Source organism: Dendrobates tinctorius, unplaced genomic scaffold (genome assembly GCF_039654945.1).
Source record: "Dendrobates tinctorius isolate UK_male_01 unplaced genomic scaffold, ASM3965494v1 ptg000008l, whole genome shotgun sequence".
Taxonomy (NCBI): domain Eukaryota; kingdom Metazoa; phylum Chordata; class Amphibia; order Anura; family Dendrobatidae; genus Dendrobates; species Dendrobates tinctorius.
In genome coordinates, this window is record NW_027361676.1 from 39,909,297 (window position 1) to 39,933,658 (window position 24,362).

General features: G+C 44.4%; 1 protein-coding gene across 1 annotated transcript; it reads left to right on the top strand.

Annotated features, from left to right (window-relative positions):
- LOC141091486 (uncharacterized) lies at positions 1-24,362 on the top strand. The gene is made up of 9 exons (XM_073577097.1): positions 1-557; positions 4,642-4,728; positions 15,744-15,977; positions 17,027-17,049; positions 17,990-18,126; positions 21,350-21,435; positions 21,520-21,627; positions 23,125-23,680; positions 24,025-24,362. Exons 1-9 carry the CDS (start codon positions 99-101, stop codon positions 24,150-24,152), a joined length of 1,818 nt encoding a protein of 605 aa, XP_073433198.1. The 5' UTR covers positions 1-98; the 3' UTR covers positions 24,153-24,362.

The following is a 24,362-nucleotide window of genomic DNA, read 5'->3' on the forward strand; positions in this document are numbered from 1 at the left end:
TGGTGGCGGTGCCGGAAGCAGTGTGCTGTGCTTTCGCTTTCCCCTGGGTGCGGCGCCCCTGTCGGTCCGTTCCGCAGCGCACTGCCTGCTATCGGGCGATGGAGGCCAGCCTGACCTGCGCCGTGTGCCTGGGGGTGTTCCGGGAGCCGGTCACGCTACCTCGCTGCTCCCATAACTTCTGTAAGAGCTGTGTGCTGGAGTGCGCCACCCCGCAGGGGAGCTTAGTGGTTCAGCCCAGGAATGACGGGTATGTTACCGTGACCTGTCCGCTCTGCCGGAAAGTGAGCGCCCTCTCGGGTGGGCTGACAACACTTCCCGTTAACACCACACTGGCCGAGGTTGTCAGACTGTTACCGCAGAACGGAAAAGTCAGGGAGAGTCAGACCGCGGAGGGCGGCAGCTCGGGGAGGAGCCCCTGTGCAGAGCACCCGGAGAACAGGCTGGAGCTGTTCTGTAAGGTCTGTGAGCAGGCGTGCTGCGGAAAGTGCGTATCCCTCCGCCACCAGGGCATCTTCCACAACGTCAACCTGATGGACATGGTCTTCCAGGAGGAGAAGGTGAGACCTCTCGTGGTGACAGTCAGTACTGCGCCCATCTCCGTCATATCAGGACTATAACTCCCAGCGTGGCTGTACTCCTCTCCCATACTCCTGACTGGTGCAAGTGGCCAATCATGTAATGTCCATCATTCTGCATCACTGCAGAGATCTAGATTTACCCATCAGGTGTGTGGGAAAGCTGGGTGACCACGCAGTCCTCGTATGCAGGGGGTTCCTGTGTGTCATGATGAATGTGCATCTCTGGTTTATTCTCTTGATAATGGGCCTGGCCAATTCTGCTTTGTTTCCCTATGATAATGACTTACATCCTGTTAGTAGAGTTAATCACAAATGAGCAATTTGGGGGTCTCCTGGTTCCTCCTGCCATCAGGCCCCCAATCTGTGCTTTGACTTGTTTGTCCACAGTCATAAAGCACCGATTGGGGGTCTCCTACTGGCTCTAGGAACAATAGGAACAATCATCTCCTTACATATGGATGTTCATCATGGAAGCAGAACTACCACCTGTCTCCAGGCAGGTAATGACCCATCTTACATTCCTCCACAATACTGGAGAACCTTTTAAAGGGATGGGTGATCTGATCATCTTAAAGGGAATCTGATCCTTGTCGCTTGGACCAGGCACCGGCTGCGTTACTACAACCATGTTTGTATTCTGAACCGCTGCAGATTTTCATAGTAAAACATACTTTGAACCTCCGACCAGAGTCTGTCTCAAATGTGTGCGTATGAAGAGGCCTGTCACTCAGAGATGGTCCCCGGTGGCTCCTCATTTGACAGTCCTTGGCCAGTGTTTCACAGTAGGTGGTCTTCAGTGCTTCTCCGCTACTACCTCATAGGAAGCCTTGGAGAGTGACCCGGTCAGACCAGCGGTGTGACGAGGCCACTATTCTGAACAGTCAATCTGATGGTGACAGCTGTAATGTGTCACATCTTCCCTATAGACCTAGCTGTGATGACGTGATAGACATGTTCAGTATGTTGGAAGAGGCTTCCATTTGTGGCAGTGATTACTTTGTTCTAAAGCTTAAAGTGGATTTGTCTCCAGATTCCACAGTACAAACTGAGTATTTAATAACTCTTAGACTCTAGAAAGCCATGTCAGATTTTGCTGTATTACCCTGATGGTAAAATGAGCATTTTATGAGTCCAGCTATAGCAGGGTTGGGGAACCTGAGGGCTGTAATGGTTTTCTCCGGTCTGACTTTTTGACAGATGCCAGCCCTTTAATTTCTTACTGTGCAAGTGTGGTGCCCCTGAGGATTCAGTTGCCACAGAGGTACTGCACCTCCTCCTGAGGTGTGGTGTCCCACCATCCAGGTAGGTTGGAGGCTCCTGACCACGCTCCAACACCTGCATCCCACACAACACAGTAGTTCAGCAAAGCCACATTGCGGCTCCCTGCTTGGAGTGTAGCAAAGCACCTTTGGTGGCTCCCTGCTTGGAACACGAAACGTGCTGGGAGGCGGGTGGAGTTAGAATACATAAGAGCGGGAAGGTTTAGGATTTGAGGTCAGTCGGTCCATAAGAAGGAGAGACTAGTACGGAACAAAGTAGTAAAAGGGAACAGAGGACATGGGTTAGGAAAGAACCCTGCCTAGAAGTTCTAAGAGCAAGGCCGGGGTCCGGTCCCCGAGGTTGTATGGATACTAATGGTCCTACAGCAGACATCGGTGGAGTAGTGAGCTGTAAATGCGCTACTCCCATCTAAGACTTGGGGGCACAACAGCAACTTGGATAGTGAGCCGGGACTCAGGAGTAAGGAGTCCCCGAAGCAGGCTACAGCTGTCTGCCGTACAAGTATGGTTCTTGGGAACATCTGTCAGGAGGAACTCCAGTGTAACTCAGTACTAGGAGTACTTCACAGCAAAGGCGCTATAAGAGGAGACGTTCAGAAAGGCACATTAGGGAAAAATGCAAAGTACTACATCTGGGCAATAAAAATGAAAAAAGCATATACAGAATGGGAGGAATAGGGCTAAGCAACAGCACATGTGAAAAAGACTTGGGTATACTAATAGATCACAGACTGAATTCGAGTCAACAGTGTGATGCAGCAGCAAAAAAGGCAAATGCAATTCTAGGATGTATTAACAGAAGCATACAGTCTAGATCACGTGAAGTCATTATTTCCCTCTACTCCTCTTTGGTCAGACCTCATCTGGAATATTGTGTCCAGTTTTGGGCACCACATTTTCAAAAAGACCTCAACAAACTGGAGCAAGTTCAGAAAAGAGCGACCAGAATGGTGACCGGTCTGCAACCCCTGTCTTACAAGGAAAGGTTGCAGGATTTGGGAATGTTTAGTTTGCAAAAGAGAAGACTGAGAGGAGACTTAATAGCCGTCTACAAATATCTAAAGGGCTGTCACATTGTAGAAGGATCAACTTTATTCTCATTTGAACAAGGATAGACTAGAAGCTATGGGATGAAACTGAATTGGGAGGAGACACAGATTAGATATTAGAAAAAACTTTTTGACAGAGTGATCAATGAGTGGAACAAGCTGCCACGAGAAGTGGTGAGTTCTCCTTCAATGGAGGCTGGACAGACATCTGACTGGGATGATTTAGTGAATCCTGCTTTGAGCAGGGGGTTGGACCAGATGGCCCAGGAGGTCCCTTCCAACTCTACGATTCTATGAGTCTATGTTGGCGGAGTGTTGGAAGGGAGCGTTCCATCTGACCTGGAGGTTGACTGAGTCCCTGACCCGGAGGACACGGCACGGAGGCAGGCACCTGTGTGTACTACAGACTGTGAGTAAAGCTTTGGAACTACATGCCCTGGTGTCCTCCAATTATTCCTGCGCTAACATACCCTGTACCACTACATCGGGGTACCAGCTTCTACACCGCCTGTGCCTCTCCTCTACCCCTACATCTACACTGCCCTGGGACTACAGCTCCACCTATAGGGAGCTACACCATCTTGGCTGCACCACACCACCAGTCCCAGAGGATCTGCATGCAGCGTCGGCTTAACATCTCACTTGCTGAACACCACAGGTGGCGTCATGAACTATTCATTTAAACAACTACATTCCACCATTCAAACATCTCCCCTAATACTTGGGCGTCCAGGGCCACGGACCGGGTCACCGCTGCTGTGATACATTCCGCTAACACCGGCCCGGTACCGAGTACCCCACAGCCCTGGGAGGGTGACCCACAAGCACACAACGTTCATTACTGAATGCTGCAGTGCTTGCAATAAAAGATTTTGACACTGGCTCATGCCAGCATTGGGTGTACTTTGTGGGTGCAGTTGGCTCATGATCTGCATGAGGACCACAGTGGAAGCATCTCCTGTGTTTATACTGGGCCCCGTGTCTCTTATGTAGTGTCTGGGCCGCGGCCCCGTGTCTCCTTTGTGATGTATATTCTGCAGACCTCTCACTGCTTGACTTCTATAAATGAGACGTGAGCAGTGATAGTTTTCGCGCTCTGAGATCTGTCGTGTAATATACATCTGTGTTCGGTACAACTTGCTGCTGTTTTTTTACAAAACTCATCAGTAGTGATGAGTGAGTGTACACATTGCTCGGGTTTTTCCGAGCATGCTCGGGTGTCCTCTGAGTATTTTGGCGTGCTCAGAGATTTAGTTTTCGTCGTCTCGGCTGCATGATTTGCAACTGCTGGACAGCCTGAATACATGTGTAGAATGCCTGCCTGTTAGGGAATTCTCACATGTATTCAGCCTGTCTACAAGTCGCAAATCATGCAGCCGAGACGACGAAAACTAAATCTCCGATCATGCCAAAATACTCGGAGGACACTCGAGCAACGAGTATACTCGCTCATCACTACTCATCAGCGCAAATGGACGCTTCTGCTCCAGACCAATGCAAACCTGGAAAAGCAGTCACAAGTAGCAACATCCTCAATTTCACCTAACCTCACAGCCATACTAAAGAGAGGCATCTCCAGCCGTCACCTTAGGGGTGATTTGATTAAATGATTGACCAAATATAGCAAGATCTGTATGTACGCAGCTTGTGTAGTGAAATCTGACCGTTTCGCTTTTGTATAAAATATCTGACTTGTGTGGCTCATGCTCTTATTCTTATTTTTCTATTTTCTAGCTTATGTTTTTCAACAGTGTGAAGTCGCTGCGTGAAATACATGAAAGACTTGCAAAGGAAATATCCGAAGAGGAGAATAACACTGAAGTAGGTTGAATGCTCTGATAATTTGTGTGCAGAAAAATGGCACACTGTATACTCTGAAATATTTTGTTGTCTTAGATCTTTAGTAATTAAAGTGGTTGTCCAGGATTGGAAGGCAAATCTGCACTCCCTTTATGTAGTGTCGGGATTATCTAGTGCCAGCGGCGAGGCATGGGCGGTCATGTGACCACAAGTTCGAGATACGCATACTTCCGACTAGACGTTTGCAGCCTCGCTCATCACTTGTATTGAGTAAAGCTGCTCACATCTAGTTGCAATGTGGCCAGGCGTACGAATATCATATACTTGCGGTGACATGCCCGCTACTGGCACTGAAGAATCCTGACTGCGTGCTGAGAGGATTGACAAGTCTGCAGTGATATAGAGTGCCAAGCCTGGACACCCCATATAAAGTTAATTTAGATCAATTAAATCAAAAACGAAGAAAACAAAACTAAGGGTATGTCCACACAGTGTGACCGTGCTGTTTTTGTTGCGTCTTTCCAAATTCATGGAAAATTGCAGCATTTTGTGGTATCTTCTCCACAGTTTAAAGTCAGAGAATCCATGTTAAAATGAATATAACCTAGCTGTGAGTTAATGTTTTGTAGCTCAGTTCTACAGATCAGAATTCATAAAGAATTTGTAATCGGGTTTTAGAATTTACTCCATGATTGGATATGCAGGAGGCCAACCAGGGTACAATGTTACTCTATACAATCCCTTTAAAGGGGATTTTGGAATAGTTAGGATTGGTCAAGAATATCAGATTGGCGGTGGTCTGACTCTGGATCTTATGGAGGTCGTGTGGTGAACAAGTTATCAGTGTGTGCGGACAGAATGACACAACGCCCTGCATGGCTTCTTTCTCAAGAACTGGGCGACTTTTAATTCTATAGTTAGGCTATGTGCACACGCCGCAGATTCTGCTGCGGTTTTGGCCTCTGCGGATCCGCAGCAGTTCCGCGGACAGTGCACAGTGTAAGTCTATGTGATTTACAATCTGCTGTGCACATGCTGCGGATTTTCAACTGCAGAAAAGCTGCGGTTTTGAATCCGCAGAAATAATTGACATGTCAATTCTTTCTGCGGATTCCGCTGCAGTTTGTCACCTATTCCATTGTCCAGGTGGCAATCCGCAGGTAAAACCGCAGGTCACTTTACCTGCGGATCCGCAGAGGCCAATCCGCAGGTGAATCCACAGCGTGTGCACATAGGTAAGGCTATCTTATTGGCCACTTCTGCAGTTGCTTTCCTAGGAAAGAAGCGCATGCATGCAACTTTCTTACTATACAGCTTTCAAATGCTTACCAAATGTGTCCAGTCACATTGCAAGTGTACAAATATGCCCCAATGGATAAGTGAAAATAGACATGGCAGGGACAATCCAAGCTGTTCAGTACAAAGAACAGCAGAGATCACATAGAAAACAAATGTATGAAAGAACCACATTTGTAAATAATGGTATCAACATTTTATTGTAACTACAAAAATCACAAAAACACGTAAAAGTGGGAAACCACTATGGAATATATGCACTAACAGGTAGTACAAAGTCAGTGCTTCCAATCACATAATTTGTATATGGTTATTCTCAAATCCATGACATAAGAAGACCTAGACAAATCTAAGCAGGTTAAAAGCAAGATGGAGCAAAATTCCTGTGCAGGGCTCTGGTGCCAAAACCAGAAGAAAAAAACATACGTTTCGGTGACTGTGGGTGACATCACACTACAGAGAGCAATCTTATATATCCATGATCAGCCAATTACTCAATATGCACAGATATGGAAGCTAACTGTACTGCATAATTGCCAATCACATTGAGGCTGTACAGTCATGGCCAAAAGTTTAGAGAATGACACAAATATTTTTACAAAGTCTACTGCTTCATTTTTTCTAATGGCAATTTGCATATACTCCAGAATGCTATAAAGAGTGATCAGCTTAACAGCAATTACTTGCAAAGTCAATATTTGCCTAGAAAATTAACTTTATCCCCCAAAACACATTTCAACATCATTGCAGCCCTGCCTTAAAAGGACCAGCTAACATCGTTTCAGTGATTGCTCCATTAACAAAGGTGTGGGTGTTGATGAGGACAGGGCTGGAGATCAATCTGTCATGATTAAGTAAGAATCACACCACTGGACACTTTAAAAGGAGGCTGGTGCTTGGCATCATTGTTTCTCTTCTGTTAACCATGGTTATCTCTAAAGAAACACGTGCAGTCATCATTGCACTGCACAAAAATGGCCTAACACGGAAGCGTATCGCAGCTAGAAAGATTGCACCTCAGTCAACAATCTATCACATCATCAAGAACTTCAAGGAGAGAGGTTCCCTTGTTGCCAAAAAGGCTCCAGGGCGCCCAAGAAAGACCAGCAAGCGCCAGGACCGTCTCTTAAAAGTGTTTCAGCTGCAGGATCGGGCTACCAGCAGTGCAGAGCTTGCTCAGGAATGGCAGCAGGCAGGTGTGAGTGCATCTGCACGCACTGTGAGGCGGAGACTCTTGGAGCAAGGCCTGGTCTCAAGAAGGGCAGCAAAGAAGCCACTTCTCTCCAGAAAAAACATCATGGACAGACTGATATTCTGCAAAAGGTACAGGGAGTGGACTGCTGAGGACTGGGCTAAAGTCATTTTCTCTGATGAATCCCCTTTTCGATTGTTTGGGACATCTGGAAAACGGCTTATTCAGAGAAGACCAGGTGAGCGCTACCACCAGTCTTGTCTCATGCCAACTGTCAAGCATCCTGAAACCATTCATATGTGGGGTGGCTTCTCAGCCAAGGGAATGGGCTCTCTCTCAGTCTTGCCTAAAAACACAGCCATGAATAAAGAATGGTACCAGAATGTCCTCCAAGAGCAACTTCTCCCAACTGTCCAAGAGCAGTTTGGCGATCAACAATGCCTTTTTCAACATGATGGAGCACCTTGCCATAAAGCAAAGGTGATAACTAAATGGCTCAGGGAACAAAACATAGAGATTTTGGGACCATGGCCTGGAAACTCCCCAGATCTTAATCCCATTGAGAACTTGTGGTCAATCATCAAGAGACGGGTGGACAAACAAAAACCTTCAAATTCAGGCAAAATAAAAGCATTGATTTTGCAAGAATGGACTGCTATCAGTCAGGATTTGATCCAGAAGTTGATTGAGAGCATGCCAGGGAGAATTGCTGAGGTCCTGAAGAAGGGTCAACACTGCAAATATTGACTTGCTGCATTAACTCATTCTAACTGTCAATATAACCTTTTGTTACTCATAATATGATTGCAATTATATTTCTGTATCTGATAAAAACATCTGACAAACACACATAAAAACCAGAGGGCAGCAGATCATGTGAAAATATAATATTTGTGTCATTCTCTAAACTTTTGGCCATGACTGTAGGAGAGCCACACAGGAATTGTTCATTAGGGTACATAAACACCTCCCATAGCAGGATCAGTCACTGTCATTCAGACACTGTCTCATAGTTCTATAATTTATGCACGCCCCTCAGGTGTCAGCCAAGGACTTCCATCGGGGACGTGTCATAGCGCAGGATCCCCATTTGGTGCACGTCACGTCGACATGCAAGAAAGGCAAATCCCAGGGCCGTGTCAAATGCTGCTCATAAACGCTCTTTAATTCTGCAGAGGCTTGCAGCAAGACTCCGTTCAGTCCACACCATTATAGTGCAGCTGGTCAGTGTTCAGGAGCGTACCACAACAGCCCTTCGGCAAGTCGCTACACTCCAGGAGATCAACCCTTTAAAGAGTCTGTCGGCACAGAGTAACTGTTCAAGCCAAATACATGCGCTCTTTGCCCCATGGCAATCATTTACACCTTCCTACATGCTTGTTTACCCTCCATCTCCGCCCCCCTCTTCTTTGACAGCTCTAGCTGTCATAGAACCAGAGAAGGGCAGAGATAGCTGGAAAACAAGCAGGTGGGAAGATTTATTTAAATGTTTGGCGGCACCATGTTGCACCAAGCATCTGTACTTGGCTTGAACAGTCATTCGGTGCTGACACAGGGAATCTGTCATTAGGTTTTTGCTATGTAATTTGAGAGCAGCACAATTTATAGGGATGTCCCATCAACAAAAGAATTATAATCAACAGCTCTTGGAATAATAATTCCCACAGTTGGATGTGTTTAAATAAAATGTTCTTGTGCAGACATAATCTTATAAATGTGCTCCAGTGTAATGGCTGTGTCTGACCATGCCAGAACAGGTCAGATATACCACAGCTCCTGGGCAGGGGAGGAAGCAACCCTATACAGACATTACAGCACGGGATCACAGACGATTCTTTCTTTGAGGCAAAATGTTGTTTAACCCCTTCCCGACCTTTAACGCCATATTGGCGTCATGAAAAGTCGTGCCAATACGACCCATGACGCCTATCTGGCGTCATGACTTTAAAGCCCCCCTGGGTCGGGTGACCGTTATCACTGAAAGGTCACCCGACCCGCAGATAGAGGACCCTTCAAAGTTAACCCCATTTGACAGCCAATCAGAGCGATTTGTAATATTTCACCATTGAAATTTGGAGAAATATTACAATCCAGCCATGGCCGAAGCTGCAATAGCATCGGCCATGGCTGGAGACACCGATCAACCCCCACCGACTGGAGGCACCGATCGGCAGCCGCCGTCATAATCTGCTCCTTCCGATTTTCCCCCCCTCACCTTCCACGGTGCCTCCGACGTCCCTCTCGCCGTCCCAGTGTCCCGCGGTCTCTGTCCATGGGCACTTCCATCTTAGAAAATGGCAGGTGCATGCGCAGTGCGCCCGCTCGGATCTGCAGATTCATTCATTTATTTTGATCACTGTGATAAACTCACAGTGATCAAAATAAAAAAAAAGTAAATCACCGCCCCCCCTTTTCCCCATATGTAGGGACAAATAATAAAATAAAATATTTTTATTTTTCCATTAGGGTTAGAATTAGGGTTGGAATTAGGGATAAGGTTAGGGGTGGGTTGGGGTTGGGATTAGGGTTAGGCTTGTGGTTAGGGTTGGGATTAGGGTTAAGTGTGTGTTGGGGTTAGGGTTGTGGTTAGGGTTATGATTAGGGTTGGAATTAAGGTTAGGGGTGTGTTGGGGTTAGGGTTGGAGATAGAATTAAGAGGTTTCCACTGTTTAGGCACATCACGGGGTCTCCAAACGCGACATGGCACCACCATTTATTCCAGCCAATTTTGCGTTCAAAAAGTCAAACAGTGCCCCCTCCATTCCGAGCCCCGACGTGTGCCCAAACAGTGGTTTACCCCCACATATGGGGTATCAGCGTACTCAGGAAAAATTGCACAACAACTTTGGGTGTCTAAGTTCTCCTGTTACCCTTGGGAAAATAAAAAATTATTTTTGTGGAAAAAAAATTTATTTTTTATTTTCACGGCTCTGCGTTATAAACTTCTGTGATGCACTTGGGGGTTCAAAGTGCTCACCACACATCTAAACTAGTTCCTTGGGTGGTCTAGTTTCCAAAATGGGGTCACTTGTGGGGGGTTTCTACTGTTTAGGTACATCAGGGGCTCTGCAATCGTACATGACGCCCGCAGACCATTCCATCAGTTGGCATTTCAAAACGTCACTACTTCCCTTCCGAGCCCCGACGTGTGCCCAAACAGTGGTTCCCCTCCACTTATGGGGTACCAGCGTACTCAGGACAAACTGGACAACAACTTTTGGGGTCGAATTTCTCCTGTTACCATTGTGAAAATAAAAAATAGCGGGCTAAAAAAATCATTTTTTGAGGAATAAAATTTTTTTTTATTTTCACGGCTCTGCGTTATTAACTTCTGTGAAGCATCTGGGGGTTCAAAGTGCTCACTATGCATCTAGATAAGTTCCTTAGGGGGTCTAGTTTCCAAAATGGGGTAATTTGTGGGGGAGCTCCAAAGTTTAGGCACACAGGGGCTCTCCAAACACGACATGGTGTCCGCTAACGATTGGAGCTAATTTTCCATTCAAAAAGTCAAATGGCGCTCCTCCCCTTCCGGGCCCTGCTGTGCGCCCAAACAGTGGTTTATGACCACATATTAGGTATCGGTGTACTCAGGAGAAATTGCACAACAAATTTTAGGATCCATTTTATCCTGTTACCCACGTGAAAATGAAAAAATTGATGCTAAAATAATAATCTTCTTGAATGTAGTTTTGAGTAGCTTGAGGGGTGCAGTTTTTACAGTGGTGTCACTTTTGGGTATATTCTGCCATATAGACCCCTCAAAATGACTTAAAATGTCAGGTGGTCCCTACAAAAAAAAAAAAAAATGGGTTTTGTAAATTTTATTGTAAAAATGAGAAATCGCTGGGCAACTTTTAACCCTAATAACTTCCTAACAAAAAACATTTTGTTTCCAAAATTGTGCTGATGTAAAGTAGACATGTGGGAAATGTTACTTCTTAACTATTTTGTGTCACATAACTCTCTGGCTTAATAGAATAAAAATTCAAAATTTGAAAATTGGGAAATTTTCACCAAATTTCCCTTCACCCCCCCCCCCCCCCCCAAATAAACGCGTCTTATGGTCGCAATATACTTACAAATCCTGTTGCAGCGGTCCCGTGGCGGCGGTCTCAATGCAGGTTCCCTGTGGTGCGGTGGGGTTGGGGCTCTGTAGTGTGGCTGCAGCGGGGCTCTGTGCTGCGTGGGGGGCTCCGCCGGCATTTCGTTAAAGCCCGAAAGCCCCCCGCAGCTCCATTGCTTCAGCGCGGTGAATGATGGCCGCCGGGAGCCGCGCATACTCAAATTCAAATCACGGTAACGAGATCTCATCCAAGATCCTCGTCTCACGAGATCTCGTGACAAGGTCTCATTGCGGAGATCTGAAACTGAGCAGCGACCATCTTTCCAGAGGCCCCTGGTGGTCATCTGTCCGGAGGCCTCCGCATCGCAGCAACGGAGCTGCGGGGGGCTTTCGGTCTTTAAAGAAATGCAGGCGGAGCCCTCACGCAGCACAGAGCCCCGCTGCAGCCACACTACAGAGCCCCGACACCACCGCACCACAGAGCACAGGGAGGCTGCGTTGGGACCACCGCAACAAGATTTGTAAGTATATTGAGACCAGAGCACAGCCACCCCACAGAGCTCGGACTGTAAGACGGACCCCCATTTGACACATTATTTCCCCTATTTTCCACCCCAAAATTTGGGGTGCGTCTTTTGGTCCTGGGCGTCTTATAGTCCGAAAAATACAGTAAATTTACCACTAACATGAAGCCCAATATGTCACGAAAAAAGTCTCAGAATCGCTAGGATGCGTTGAAGCGTTCCTGATAAAGGGACACTGGTCAGAATTGCAAAAAATGGCCAGGTCATTAAGGTCAAAATAGGCTGGGTCATGAAGGGGTTAATTAAAAACAGGCAGTGAAATGTTTTACCTCACAATCAGGTAATGCTGTCCTGTCTGTATACTCTCTCTTCCTTCCCTGCCATAGCTGTGCTGTGATCAGACCATGTTCCTGCACAGTGAGACACAGCCATTACACAGTACACAGCAGGGGCACATTTATAAGATTATCTCGGCACAGGGACATTTTATTTCAACACATCCAATTGTGGAACTTACTATTATTCCAAGATCTATTGATTAAAATATTTTTTTTTTGCATGACTACCCCTTTTAAGGGCTGAGAGCCTGATTCCAGAGATGTAATTTATTGGACTGCTTGGTACAGTTTTGATAGCATCCCTCTTTCTTCTTTTACCCTTGTCAGCACCTCAGAGAGAGAGAGATCTCCCCTTCAAGGACGGGAAACCTACAGAATGAAATGGAGTAGCCTCTCCAATCACATCAGTGGTTTCCTGTCCTAGGGAGTTTGGCCAGGAAGAAGAGACCTTGTCCAGTTCTCTTCCTAGGGTCAGACAAGTGGGCAGCTGGGATGACGCAGCACTTCCTGGTTAGGAGTGTGTGGCTGTGGAGCGCGGTGTAAGTGCTTCAGTGAAGGCGTGCCACCCCGGACGGAGCAGAGGGTTTGGACTCCTGTGCCATGAGACACGACAGGTAAAGTCAGGACCTCTCCTAAGTTGTCTTGGGAATTACATTCAGGTTATGCAGGATGGAGGCTGGCGGTGTTAAAGGCCTTACCTTTTCCACTATCTGCCAGTATGGTGGTACTGGTCAGCAGAGTTTGACTCAGTGTGGTCACTTCAGCTAGGGTAGTTTCTAGTGGTTCCTAGGTCATCAGGATGGACAAGCCCACAGCCTCCAGAGTGGATCACTCTGAAGATCCAATTCCTCCTCCAAATCTAGACAGGCCTAGAAAGTGTGTTGCTAAAACTAAGCACAAGGAATGTGCGTTGTGGGAAGCCAAATTGCCAGGTGCATGGGATAAAACATCGTCAGTCATGTATAGAGAAAACAGTGTGTGTGAAGAATCGCCTACATTTACCTTAGAAATTACATCCATACATCTGTGACATGGTCTCTAGGTACCTACCCGCACGCAACCTTCGATCATCTCAAGATCTCCTTCTCTACTCCCCCCTTCTCTTCTTCCCGCAACCGCATACAAGACTTCTCCCGTGCTTCCCCCATACTCTGGAACTCCCTGCCGCAACACATCAGACTCTCACCATCAACGGAAACCTTCAAGAACCTGAAGACCCACCTGTTCCGACAAGCCTACAGCCTGCAATGATCCTCGGTCTACTGAACCACCGCACGACCTGCTCTACCCTCTCCTACTGTATCCTCACCCATCCCTGTAGACTGTGAGCCCTCGCGGGCAGGGTCCCCTCTCCTTATGTACTTGTGCATCCCTTGTCTTACACTTGTTTATTATTCTTGTCTATAATTCCCCTTTTGACATGTAAAGCGCCATGGAATAAATGGCGCTATATAAATGCATAATAATCTATTAATAAAGGGGTGGTCCAGAACACAAAATATTTTTCATCCTAAATGCCTATCTATTTAATGCCGTAATATACTTTAACTAAAAAGTCCCTACTGTTCACTCACTACACAAACTCTTTATACTTTTCGACAACTTCCTTTTTTGCCAACTCTGTTTGAGAATCTCAGTGCACGCTAGGATACTCAAACGAGAGGTGTTAAGGGGAGGGGGAAGAGGCTGTGGTCATTGCTGCATCCTTTGTTTCCCTCTCTGAAATGAAGCATTATCACTGATGCCCATTTCAGGGGATGGGCTAGTCCCTTCTGTACTGAGCAGGTCTCGGTTGTCAATTCTGACGGATGCTCAGTCGATTCTTGTCACTGTGCAGTATGTACAGTGAAGGTGCGCTTGTTCTCCAGCTCCTATCAGAAGTTATGTGGTGGCAGGAGAGCACCCTGTCTGTGTGCATTGGACAAGAATACCTGGCGTACACTTAATAGTGCGCTTTCCTTCCAGCTTGTAACCCCCAGATTTGGATGAGTTGTTTCACACATCTGAAGGGAGATATGACTCCTCTGATGAGGCAGGTTGGCCTTGTTTTCTGGTAAAGAACTTGGACAAATTGATTAAAGCCATTAGGTCCACCATGAATACAGAGGAGCCTAAAGCACCTAGGTCCATTCATGATCTAATGTTTGGTGGCCTAGCACATCGTAAACATCAGACCTTAGCTGTTAACGAGAAGGTTCTAACACTAATAAAACATGAGTGGAAGAGCAGAAAGGGTTTCTACTGTTGCCAGTCAAGAAGACACTTTGGTGTGTGATCCATCAATTTTAGAAAGTGGGACTTGAGACCATAAGGGTACGTTCCCATGATGAGCGACATCGTGAGTTTTTGATGCTGCAGATTTTCTGCACAAACTAAATTAGGTTACATGTGGGGGGTTTTTTTTCATGCATTTTTAGTGTTTTTTTTACTTTTTCTCTCTCTTGGTATGTCATGTTTTAAACAAAGCTGCTTTGTTTTTTTTTTTCTATACTTGTATTCGGTTTTAACGCAAGTTTGATGCAGTCATGTGGGATTGCATGCAATTTTGATGCTTTCCCGCTACGGAAACGCACTAAAAATGCATGTGCGTTTTTACCTGTGGATTTTCTGCATCTAATGCAAGTCTATGGGGAAAACCTGCACATAAAACTCAAGAGAAATTGACGTTGCAACTTGAAAGGTGCACCGCAGGTGAGTTTACACTGAGCAAAAAAAATCACAGTGGCCGAAAATCTTTATAAGTCCCATCCACTCTCCTAATGTGCAACTGTGGGATGCTGCGTTTTAGCTGCAGTGAAAATACATGGGATCAAAAACTCAGAAAAAACTCATCATGAGCAGCAGCCCAAGTAATTATGGTCGTTCTCTGCTGTCGATGTAGGAGTGGTCAGACTGAGGCCTGTATAACCCCACCCACACCTCTGATTGGCAGCTTTCTGTGTACACTGTCTGCAAGGTGTCAATCAGTGGTGGGGGAGGGGCTGCACAGATTAGCTGGACTGTCTTGCGTGTGACATCTAGTCCAGCTATGATAATCTGCTGATAAAACACACCCCCGGAATCGGGATCTCTGTCCCTACATTTATGCTGCGCTCAAATTACTTAGAATAAAGGGAATCCATCAACAGATTTTACTAATACAGGAATTGTTTGTCTCATAAGTAACTGTTCTTTTTTTATTTTTAACCTGCGAAACCTATAAATTGGACCGCTCTGCGGTAAGTGACATCTAAGTATTTCACGTGTAGTAAAGTGTACATCCAGATATGTGCAGAAATAAACCACTGGTGATTGACATACGTTATGTTCTACTTTCTGAGATACTGGAATATATTAATTGCATGATATGTAGCAAAAAACGTTTTTTAATGATTTGCACCATATTTATGGCTTGGGGGCTTCTTATGACCATGGGGGCGTGTGACCTTTCTGAACAGGGATGTAACTTATTAGATAGGGGAGTGGCTGAATATATGACAGTTTTCCAACATTGTGGCGCACATTTCTGTCACTAAGTGACCAGTGCATATAAAGATCAAGTTTACACTGTCTAAGAATCAGCTTTGATAAATTAGCCCCACTGACATTATTTGAAGTGTTTTGTGCATCTGCTTTTATTTTAGTCCATTCTAAAAGCAAATGAAGACGCAGTCATGGCCTCTTTTGATGAAGTGCAGAAAGCTCTGGATTTCAAGAAGAAACAACTTCTGGACTTGATTAAACAGCAGCAAACCACATCTAAAAAGCGCAATGAAGTCCGGAAAGTAACCAAAGCTCATCACAAAACAACGGTTGAAAGCCTTCTTAAGGATTGTGAAAGCATTGTGGATGACTATGATCCAAGCAGCTTCCTGAAGGTAATGCAGCACTGTGTGTCACACTAGTCTTGTTTGACTTCTGGTTGTTGCCAGGGTGTAGGGTGTAGTCATTTATAACCGTTTGCTAATAGAAGCTTTCATGTGCCTCTTGTAACACATTGGATTACACATGTCCTGCTACTGCGAGATGTGTGTCGCTGGAGCCTTGGGGCATAACCCTAAGGTGCCCGGATTCACTTGCTCACAATATTCAGCCTGACCGCGGATCTCCTGACCCATACGAACTTCGCGTAGGCATATGTGATGCTGGCAGATAAGGCCAGGAGATGCACAACTAGAATTGACATATATGTCCTGCATATCATAAATGTTGGGAATACTTTTTTTTTTTTTTAATTATTTTGCCTCCTAAAGAAACATATTGGCACATCTTGCATACATGCTCCAAGAGGATATAATGAATCATCATACATGTATTATGATATAAACATTTGTGTGGTGGCCATGTGTCAAGTCGCCTGGCTGCCATTTTCTTTACAAAATGGCAGCCAGGCAAAAAGAAAACTTATACTCTCGCCCTCCCTAGGTCCAGTGCGGAGCCGCTGCTCCTGTTGTCTGTGATCAGCGGCTTGTGCCGTCAATTCTGGCAGAGCCATCGAGGTCACCGGCTGCAGCACTGTTAATGTCAAGTCCATGCTGCAGAAAGTCAGACAACTGGAGCAGCAGGAGGGTGTGGAAGTGGGGGGACAGGTGTTTTCTGAAACCGGAAAACTTTAAAGCTGACCATAAACAATAAATGGCTAACTACTTTGTTACTCGGCACTTCCTCCCCTATACGTGGCTGACTTGTATCTAATGTGTATAGGGACCTTTAGGCCACGTTTACACGTTCAATATTTAGTATTTTACCTTAGTATTTGTTCCACTGCTGGTTTTGGCTTACAATCAGATGAAAAGTATAATAGAAACACGTCACCGCTTCTGTATTTATACTGACGGAAAATACTGACATGTGAACGTGGCCTTAGTCACACTATCAGGTGGCATGCTTATGTGTTTCAGTTAACCTTATTTCTTTCCGTTTACAGGTGGCTTGTGGCCTTAATAAAAGGTATGTGTTTTAGCCATCCCTAGCCCCATTCTATTTTGCAACTTATTATTAATAATATTACTTACGCTTTTTTTTATTCCTCTAATAGTGAGAGGCAGGCAGGAGAGTGGGTTTTAAATAACCGTATTAATTACCTGATTTCTTACTTGCACTACTATTAAAAATAACCAAACTGGTTCGTGTTTACATGGTCTGTTCTGAAGATATTTTAAGTTGGTTTTTTTTTTTTTTTACAGTAACAAGTATCCTACTTACTAATCTAGTATAGTTTATACTTGGCTTGGAAATTTAAAGAAAATCTGTATCCAGCACTTATATGCAATCTGTCACCAGGGGTTTGCAGTTCCACTTGAGGGCAGCCTAAAGTAGGGTTTGAGACCCTTATTCCAGTGCTGTCTCTAACTTGACTACTTGCTGTCATTTTACTAAAGCACTAAGCTTCTGCAGTTCCTCTCCATGATGAGCACCTTGTGTATATAATCTTTCATATTGGCCATAGATTGTCAGCTTTCTGCCTGTGTGCAGTGTAGACAGATTGCTTTCACTCTGTGGTGCGGGCAGGGTTAGAGTATCAGAGAGGACTAGCAGAGCTGCAGCAGAGAAGTCACCTTTATATTTAAAGCATAAGGGCTCTTTTATTTGTCTGTGATAATCTGTCCGATCACAATTCATAGACTGGTCTCACATCTCCTGACCCGAGCGTTACGGCTCGGGTCAGTTTCTAAGAAACTGTCATGCTCAAGTCAGGAGCTGGGCAGCTGGTCTGTGCATTGTGATCCGACACCGGACCGGTCACGGACGTGAAAGAGCCCTAAACCTGGTGACTGGACTCCCTATAATTCTGCTGCTGAATGACAGCATCCCTTTAGAATTTCCAGTTGGCTCTATGGGTTTTTTCCTGGGATTTTATTATATTTTTACAAGTGTATTCCCATTACAGGATGAAATCTAACCTTGAACTTATGGAGTTCTGTGCTGATCACAGTGAAGATGTGTTGAGCTTTGCGCCTCAGTGTGTAGATGTGCAGGCTGTACTAGATGCTGTGTCGACACTGAAAATTGCAAGCGGCTCCAAGGGTTAGCAGCTCTTACAGCTTTTTAGTGTAATCTATTGCAGTCTTTATTTTTAATTGTTCGCTTCCTTATTGATGTCCTGATTATTGATTGTTTCTGCTAAACTTTGATTCATTATTTAACCTTAAAAAAAAAATTTACATGGCTGTAATGTACTTGGAGGTGTTGAAATAGATTAGTCATTTATTTATTTTAAAGTTTTTTTTGTTTTTTTTTTTTGTTTTGTTTTTTTTTTCATTTTTTTTCTTTTTGTTGAATAAACAAAGTAGAACATTGAGTGGCTGCAGCTGTTCTTTATTAACCCTTGGGACTTGTTTGAAGTGGTCTCTGTAGCCTAGCCTACATCATTATCAGTAGCTGCTGGCTCTATTACACAGCCAACATCTGGCTTTAAAGAGGTGGTCCACTACTTTTTCATTGATGACCTATCCTTAGCATGAAAGGAAAAGTGAAGGAGCTTGATCACGCTAGTTCTAATGTGGGGAAAAAGGATCAAACCAAAGGGTGCCATGTCTCTGGCTGGTGCACGCAGCAGTAATGAACCAAGGGAAGACTGAAGAGACAGCACAGCCAAAGGTAAGTAAAAGTCAATAATTCTTTAATCTTGTATCTGTTAAAATGACACACAAGGGATTTAAAACCCTTGTATGTTTTAATGGATACAAGATTAAATTATTGACTTTTACTTACGTTTTGGATGGATGTGCAGTCTCTGCTTTCCTTGGGATAGGTTATCAATGTCTGTCTGGCCAGGGTTAGACTCCCACACCTCCACCGATCAGCTGCTCATGGTGTCTGTGGCTGCTGGTTGGAACTGCTCGATTGGGGATCTGCTCCATCTGACAGTGGTTGCGGCAGGATGCTACACATCCACCTTCCATTCCAATCAATAGGGGGCAGGTGTGCAGTACTATGCCGCGATCACTACAAGAAGACACAGCAGCTCTGCAAACAAGCAGTTGCACCCACTGACACAGAACAACTGATCAGCGGAGGTACCGGTTGTCGAACCCCAGCCAGACATTGATGAGCTATCTAAGGGTACCGTTACACATAGCGACGCGCACCAACAATACGATCTGGCTAAGATCGTTTGTGCATCGCTAGTAAGCAGTCATACAGGCCGGTCTCCATAACGACGACTCAGCGATCAGCTATGTTACTAACGACCACGGCGATCGTTGGGACCTTGTCACACACTGTCTATTGTAATGATTCAGACTTTGAATAGGCGTCCTTCAGCACTACATTTTCCACGCCCCTCCGCACCGATTGGTGACCACAGCTGCGCTCTCAGTAATCTTATTGGGCGATGTATTTTACAACGCCCCTCTGCTTCGATTGGCGGCCACTACTGCGAAGCCAAGAAAGAGAAGCCAAGTAGCCCCCATGACCTTTCAAGTGTTAAAGCAGCTAAAATCTGTGGAATATAAATAAAAGAAAAAAAAAAAAACGCAACAAAGATCCTATTATAAGACCCCAAACAATGCCTACCTTGCAAAGACAGAGCAAAATCCTGAAAATAGGTGAAAAGACACTGAAAAAACACAGTAGCGACTCTAACAGGGTCGATGAACCAGAGGGAAAAAGCGCAGTTGTGACTCGCACGGCAACGCACCAGGTATACCAGCTCTCCACAACGCTCAAGGACAATGGACTGGGAGCGATGCTACAGAGTCTTTTATAATGAAGTCGCTGTTGTGGCAACCAATTGGAGCTTAGGGGTGTTGCAAAGACAAAGTTTAATCACCCCTACGTTGCAGAGTTCTGAGTCGCCAACGAGGTCGCTCGTCATTGATAAAGGGCATCAAACACAGCGATGCATGCTGGTCAGCGGGACGCCAGCGATCAAAAAATGATTCTGGATGTTCGAGCACGATCAGCGACATCGCAGCAGGGCGCCAGTCGTTGCCGCGTGTCACATTTAGCGAGATCGCTAACTATGTCGCTGTTGCGTCACAAAATCGTTGTCGCTTTAGCGATATCGCTAGCGATCTCGCTGTGTGTAACGGGGGCCTTAGTTTGATTTGGAAACATTCTTTTGCTCTGTAAGGCTAGTTTCACACTAGCATTTATTCGACGCAGCGCACCGCGCCGCTAAGCCCCGCCCCCTGCCGGCTCCCTGCCCGCCCCATCCGGTCATTGCCGCCTACTATCGCACATGGACGCTTGCGATCTGCGCACCTTATCTTTAGCATTTTTTTGATTACTGCCATTCATTCAGGTCTATGGGTTAAAATCCACAAATAATGCATACTTACTGCAATGGAAAATGACATGCTGTGGGATATATATATATATATATATATATATATATATATATATATATATATATATATCCCACAGTATGTCATTTTCCATTGCAGTAAGTATGCATTATTTGTGGATTTTAACCCAGTCTAAGCTCACCCCGTGCGTAGATGCCTGTATTTCCCTCTGTGCATTTCCATTCAAGGGGAAAAAAAAACAAAAAACAGTTATAGTTCCAGCAAAATGCACTTTATATATATATATATATATATATATATATATATATATATATATATATATATATATATATATATATATTTACAGTGTGTATAAAAAAAAAAAAAAAAAATGGGAATGATAGATCGAAAAGTGCATTTTGCTGGAACTATAACTGTTTTTTGTTTTTGTTTTTTTTTTTCCCCTTGAATGGAAATGCACAGAGGGAAATACAGGCATCTACGCACGGGGTGAGCTTAGACTGGCTTCACATTTGCGTATGGAGGAGCTGCGGCCATCTGCGTACTACCTTCGTGAAGGTCCACCCACGGCCCCACTTCCTCCGGTCAGCTCTGCCTACGTCCACATACTTCTGCATGCGGGCTACGTACCCTATCTTTAGCATCGGATACGCAGGTCGTGTGCATGTATGCGGATGCCTCCGCATGCGTCATTTTGACATTACGGCGACCTGCGTCAAATGCATCATGTTGGAATTTTATGCAAGCGCTGCATCGTCAAAACGTCATGCGGAGGCATCCGCATACAGCGGCACAACCTACTTACCTAATGCTAAAGATAGGGTACACAGGCCGTTTTCGGATGTAGGCGGAGCTAACCGGAGGAGGTGCGGCCATGGGTGGAGCTTCACGGTATTTTCTCAGGCTACATTTTGTCCAGGAATTTCCAACTGTAAAACTTACCTCTATGTATTTGAGTTAAGAATAATTAGAAAAATAATCTTATTTCTTTGTTGTAGACGGGAAGAAACAAAATGGAGCGTTTTCATTTAAACCTATATCCAGAACTTGGAATCCAGGAATGGCATCTAATGAGAAGTATTGTGTAAGTGGCCACAAGCTCAGTCTCCTCCTTACCTGCCAAGCTGGCTATATTAATACTGTCCATACACTGTCTATTGTTTTCCAGCCTGTTCAGGATCAAGAACTGATTTACCTTCAAGGCCAGTTGCAAAAATTGTCCATACGTTATGTATGCATAACAAAGATGCCAGAATATCAGCACTTGTGCTACGAGGTAACAGACGGCTAAGGATCATTCTTACTTCAAGAGTTACTAAAGTTATATTTTTTTTATTTTTTTGTAGGTCCTATAATGCTGTGCAGACTCCCACCAATTTACTTAAAAGGCGTTTTACAAGCCTGCAGCTCAGGAGGCCAAAGCATACACTCGGGAGTACAAATTCAATAGAAAGTCCTAGACTTTCTTCTAAATCCGTACTCCAATCTATGTGAGCAGGAAAGGTCTTATTATAGGTACTTTGGACTAAATAAATCTACATTCACACCATTTTTAAGTCCCCTTAGGGACTTGACCTTGATCACTCTGTATAGTGAAACACTGCTGTATTGACGACTGATCTATGAAGTCCAGGGGGGGCTAAGATAGTGGCTTTTGGCTACCTTGGTAAATTACCACTCCACACAGATGCACACCAATAATCATGCCAATTAAACATTACTGTCCGTGATTGACAGCAGCAATTGGAGCGAACTCTGGTAACTTCTGATGGGCCGATGCGCGCTTTATAATGCATCCGTTGGGTGTGCTATGGGTTCAGCTCCTGAGCTCACTTCGTACATATGGATATGACCTACGCTGTATTGTGACACGTTAGGAAGGGGTTAAAGTTACATGAGCTATACAGTGCATATAAAGTCTACACGCCCATGTTAAAACGCCAGGTTTGTTATGAAAGTAAAAATGAAAAATCATACCACAAAGAAATAATTGCAGAACATTTCCCACCTCTTAAGGTCACCCGTACATGTACATATCAGTTTAAAAACAAGCTGACATCGTTTTGAAGAGGAAAATAAAAATAACAAAACTAAGATAATGCAGTTGCATAAGTGTGAACACCCTCTTTATAATTGATGTGGTTGTGTTCAGAATTAGCCAATCACATTTACGCTCATACCTAGTAGTCAGTACACAGCAATTCTGACTATCCCCATATAAAGTTTCTGTTCTAGTATTTTCCTCACCTTTTTTGAGGTGGTTGGTTTTCAGCAGCTGAAACGGGATTTAGGCCCAGATCTGAGTAGAATTGAAAATCTGTGGGCGACCTGAAGAAAGCCGTGCACAGAAATTGCCCTCAGTCTGACATTTAGAGCACTACTGCATGGATGAATGAGCAAAGATTGCCAATTCAAGATGTGCCATACGGATAGACTCCTACCCAAAAAAGGGGATTTCAACAAAGTACTAGTTTAAGGGTGGGCATATTTATAAAACTGCATTATTTAAGTTCTTTCCACCTGAAAATATTTGTTTTGCAGTCAGATTATGTGTGACGTTAAAGGTGGAAAAAATATTCTAAAATGATTCCCATTGGTACACTAAAGTCTACATGGAGTGTAGACTTAATATCATGTAAGAAACTTTATCTTGGACCGTTTTAAATATGAAACTACAACAAGGTCTGTATTTTCTATAGACTATGGCACAGCGGGCGCCGTTGAGTTGTCAAAGTTTTATAAACTTGCTAATGACTTTGTATTTAATTGGTAGGAACTTCGACTGAAGCATTATGAGCCGTCCGTTGTTGTTGTACAAGAAAGAGAGGCATCCGCTTCTGAAAGAACAAGTCCGTTTGTTTCCAATGACTGCATTTACAACTTTTCCGTAATAAATCCTGTGAAGACAGCCAGACTGAAAAGACAGGATGGATTTGATCGGAACCATGCAAATTCCGATAAACATGTATTGAAAGAAAAATCTACAAAGACAATTCCTGGAGTGAGAAAAGAGATGATTCAAGTCATGTTCCCAGCTTTTGCCAGCTCTTCCTTAGAAGGACCGACCAATAAATTGCCCTCTGATATTAAAATGGAGGAAATGCCTAAACTCTGCAATGATCCAGGCAACAAAACCTTGTTTCCAAATTTTTGTGTGGGGAAATTGGAAAATGCAACTATAAAGAAGTATGGCAGGAATGAGAAAACTTGTAAAAAGCTGAAGTCCGTGGCATGTGTTCCAAAGGTCCCGAGTGTTGGATCAGTTGCGAGTACGTCTGCTATGGCTGACAACTCTGCCAATACAATTATCAGTGTGGGTAATGCAGACGGTAAGGCTCCTCACTACCTAAATTCCCCTCAGTACCCAAAAAGCTGCGAAGTCTGATTACCATAAAACATAATTCCTCAAGGATCTCGCTACAGTAGGAAAGTTTTAATACAGAATTATTCTGATCGTAGATTAAAATTGGCTCACTTGGGTTTAGATATTGCCAATTATTGGAAAATCTTTAATTTTTTATTGTTTTTGGCGTATTTGGTAGGTTTTGTTAGTGTTAAGACAGAATTAAGTGTTTGGTCAGCGGAGATTTAATTTGAATAATTAAGATCCTATGTCTGTGAATAACTAGGTGTAAATTTTTTTTTTTTTTTTTTTTCCCCCCCACTTTTCCAGAGGTCATGTCTGTCATTTCTTCCTCTTCAGACGAATTTTACGATGCAAGTTTTAATACAGATCAAGATGTGGCGGAGCCCTGTGAACAGAGCAGCAATCGTAACTCTGCAGGCACTGATGAATCGTAATCTGTGCAAAGGACTCGGCATTAATGTTGTAATATAGTCACATAAATTGAAAATAGACCAAGGTCCATCAAGTGCAACCCTTCTATAGGGTACATCGCAGTCTTGTTGGGGTGGATGCACACAGGCCATAGACACAAGAGTTTCCAAAAGCTGTAAATACTGAAGATCTTGTTATGGAGATGTAGTTTGTAATAAACACATCTAAAGAAA

Bases quoted from the DNA above. Each gene is read 5' to 3' on its own strand.
- LOC141091486 (XM_073577097.1), top strand. From the start codon at position 99: ATGGAGGCCAGCCTGACCTGCGCCGTGTGCCTGGGGGTGTTCCGGGAG. The intron at 4,729-15,743 runs GTAGGTTGAATG...CTTTTATTTTAG, and splicing joins AAGAGGAGAATAACACTGAA to TCCATTCTAAAAGCAAATGA. The intron at 21,436-21,519 runs GTAAGTGGCCAC...ATTGTTTTCCAG, and splicing joins CATCTAATGAGAAGTATTGT to CCTGTTCAGGATCAAGAACT.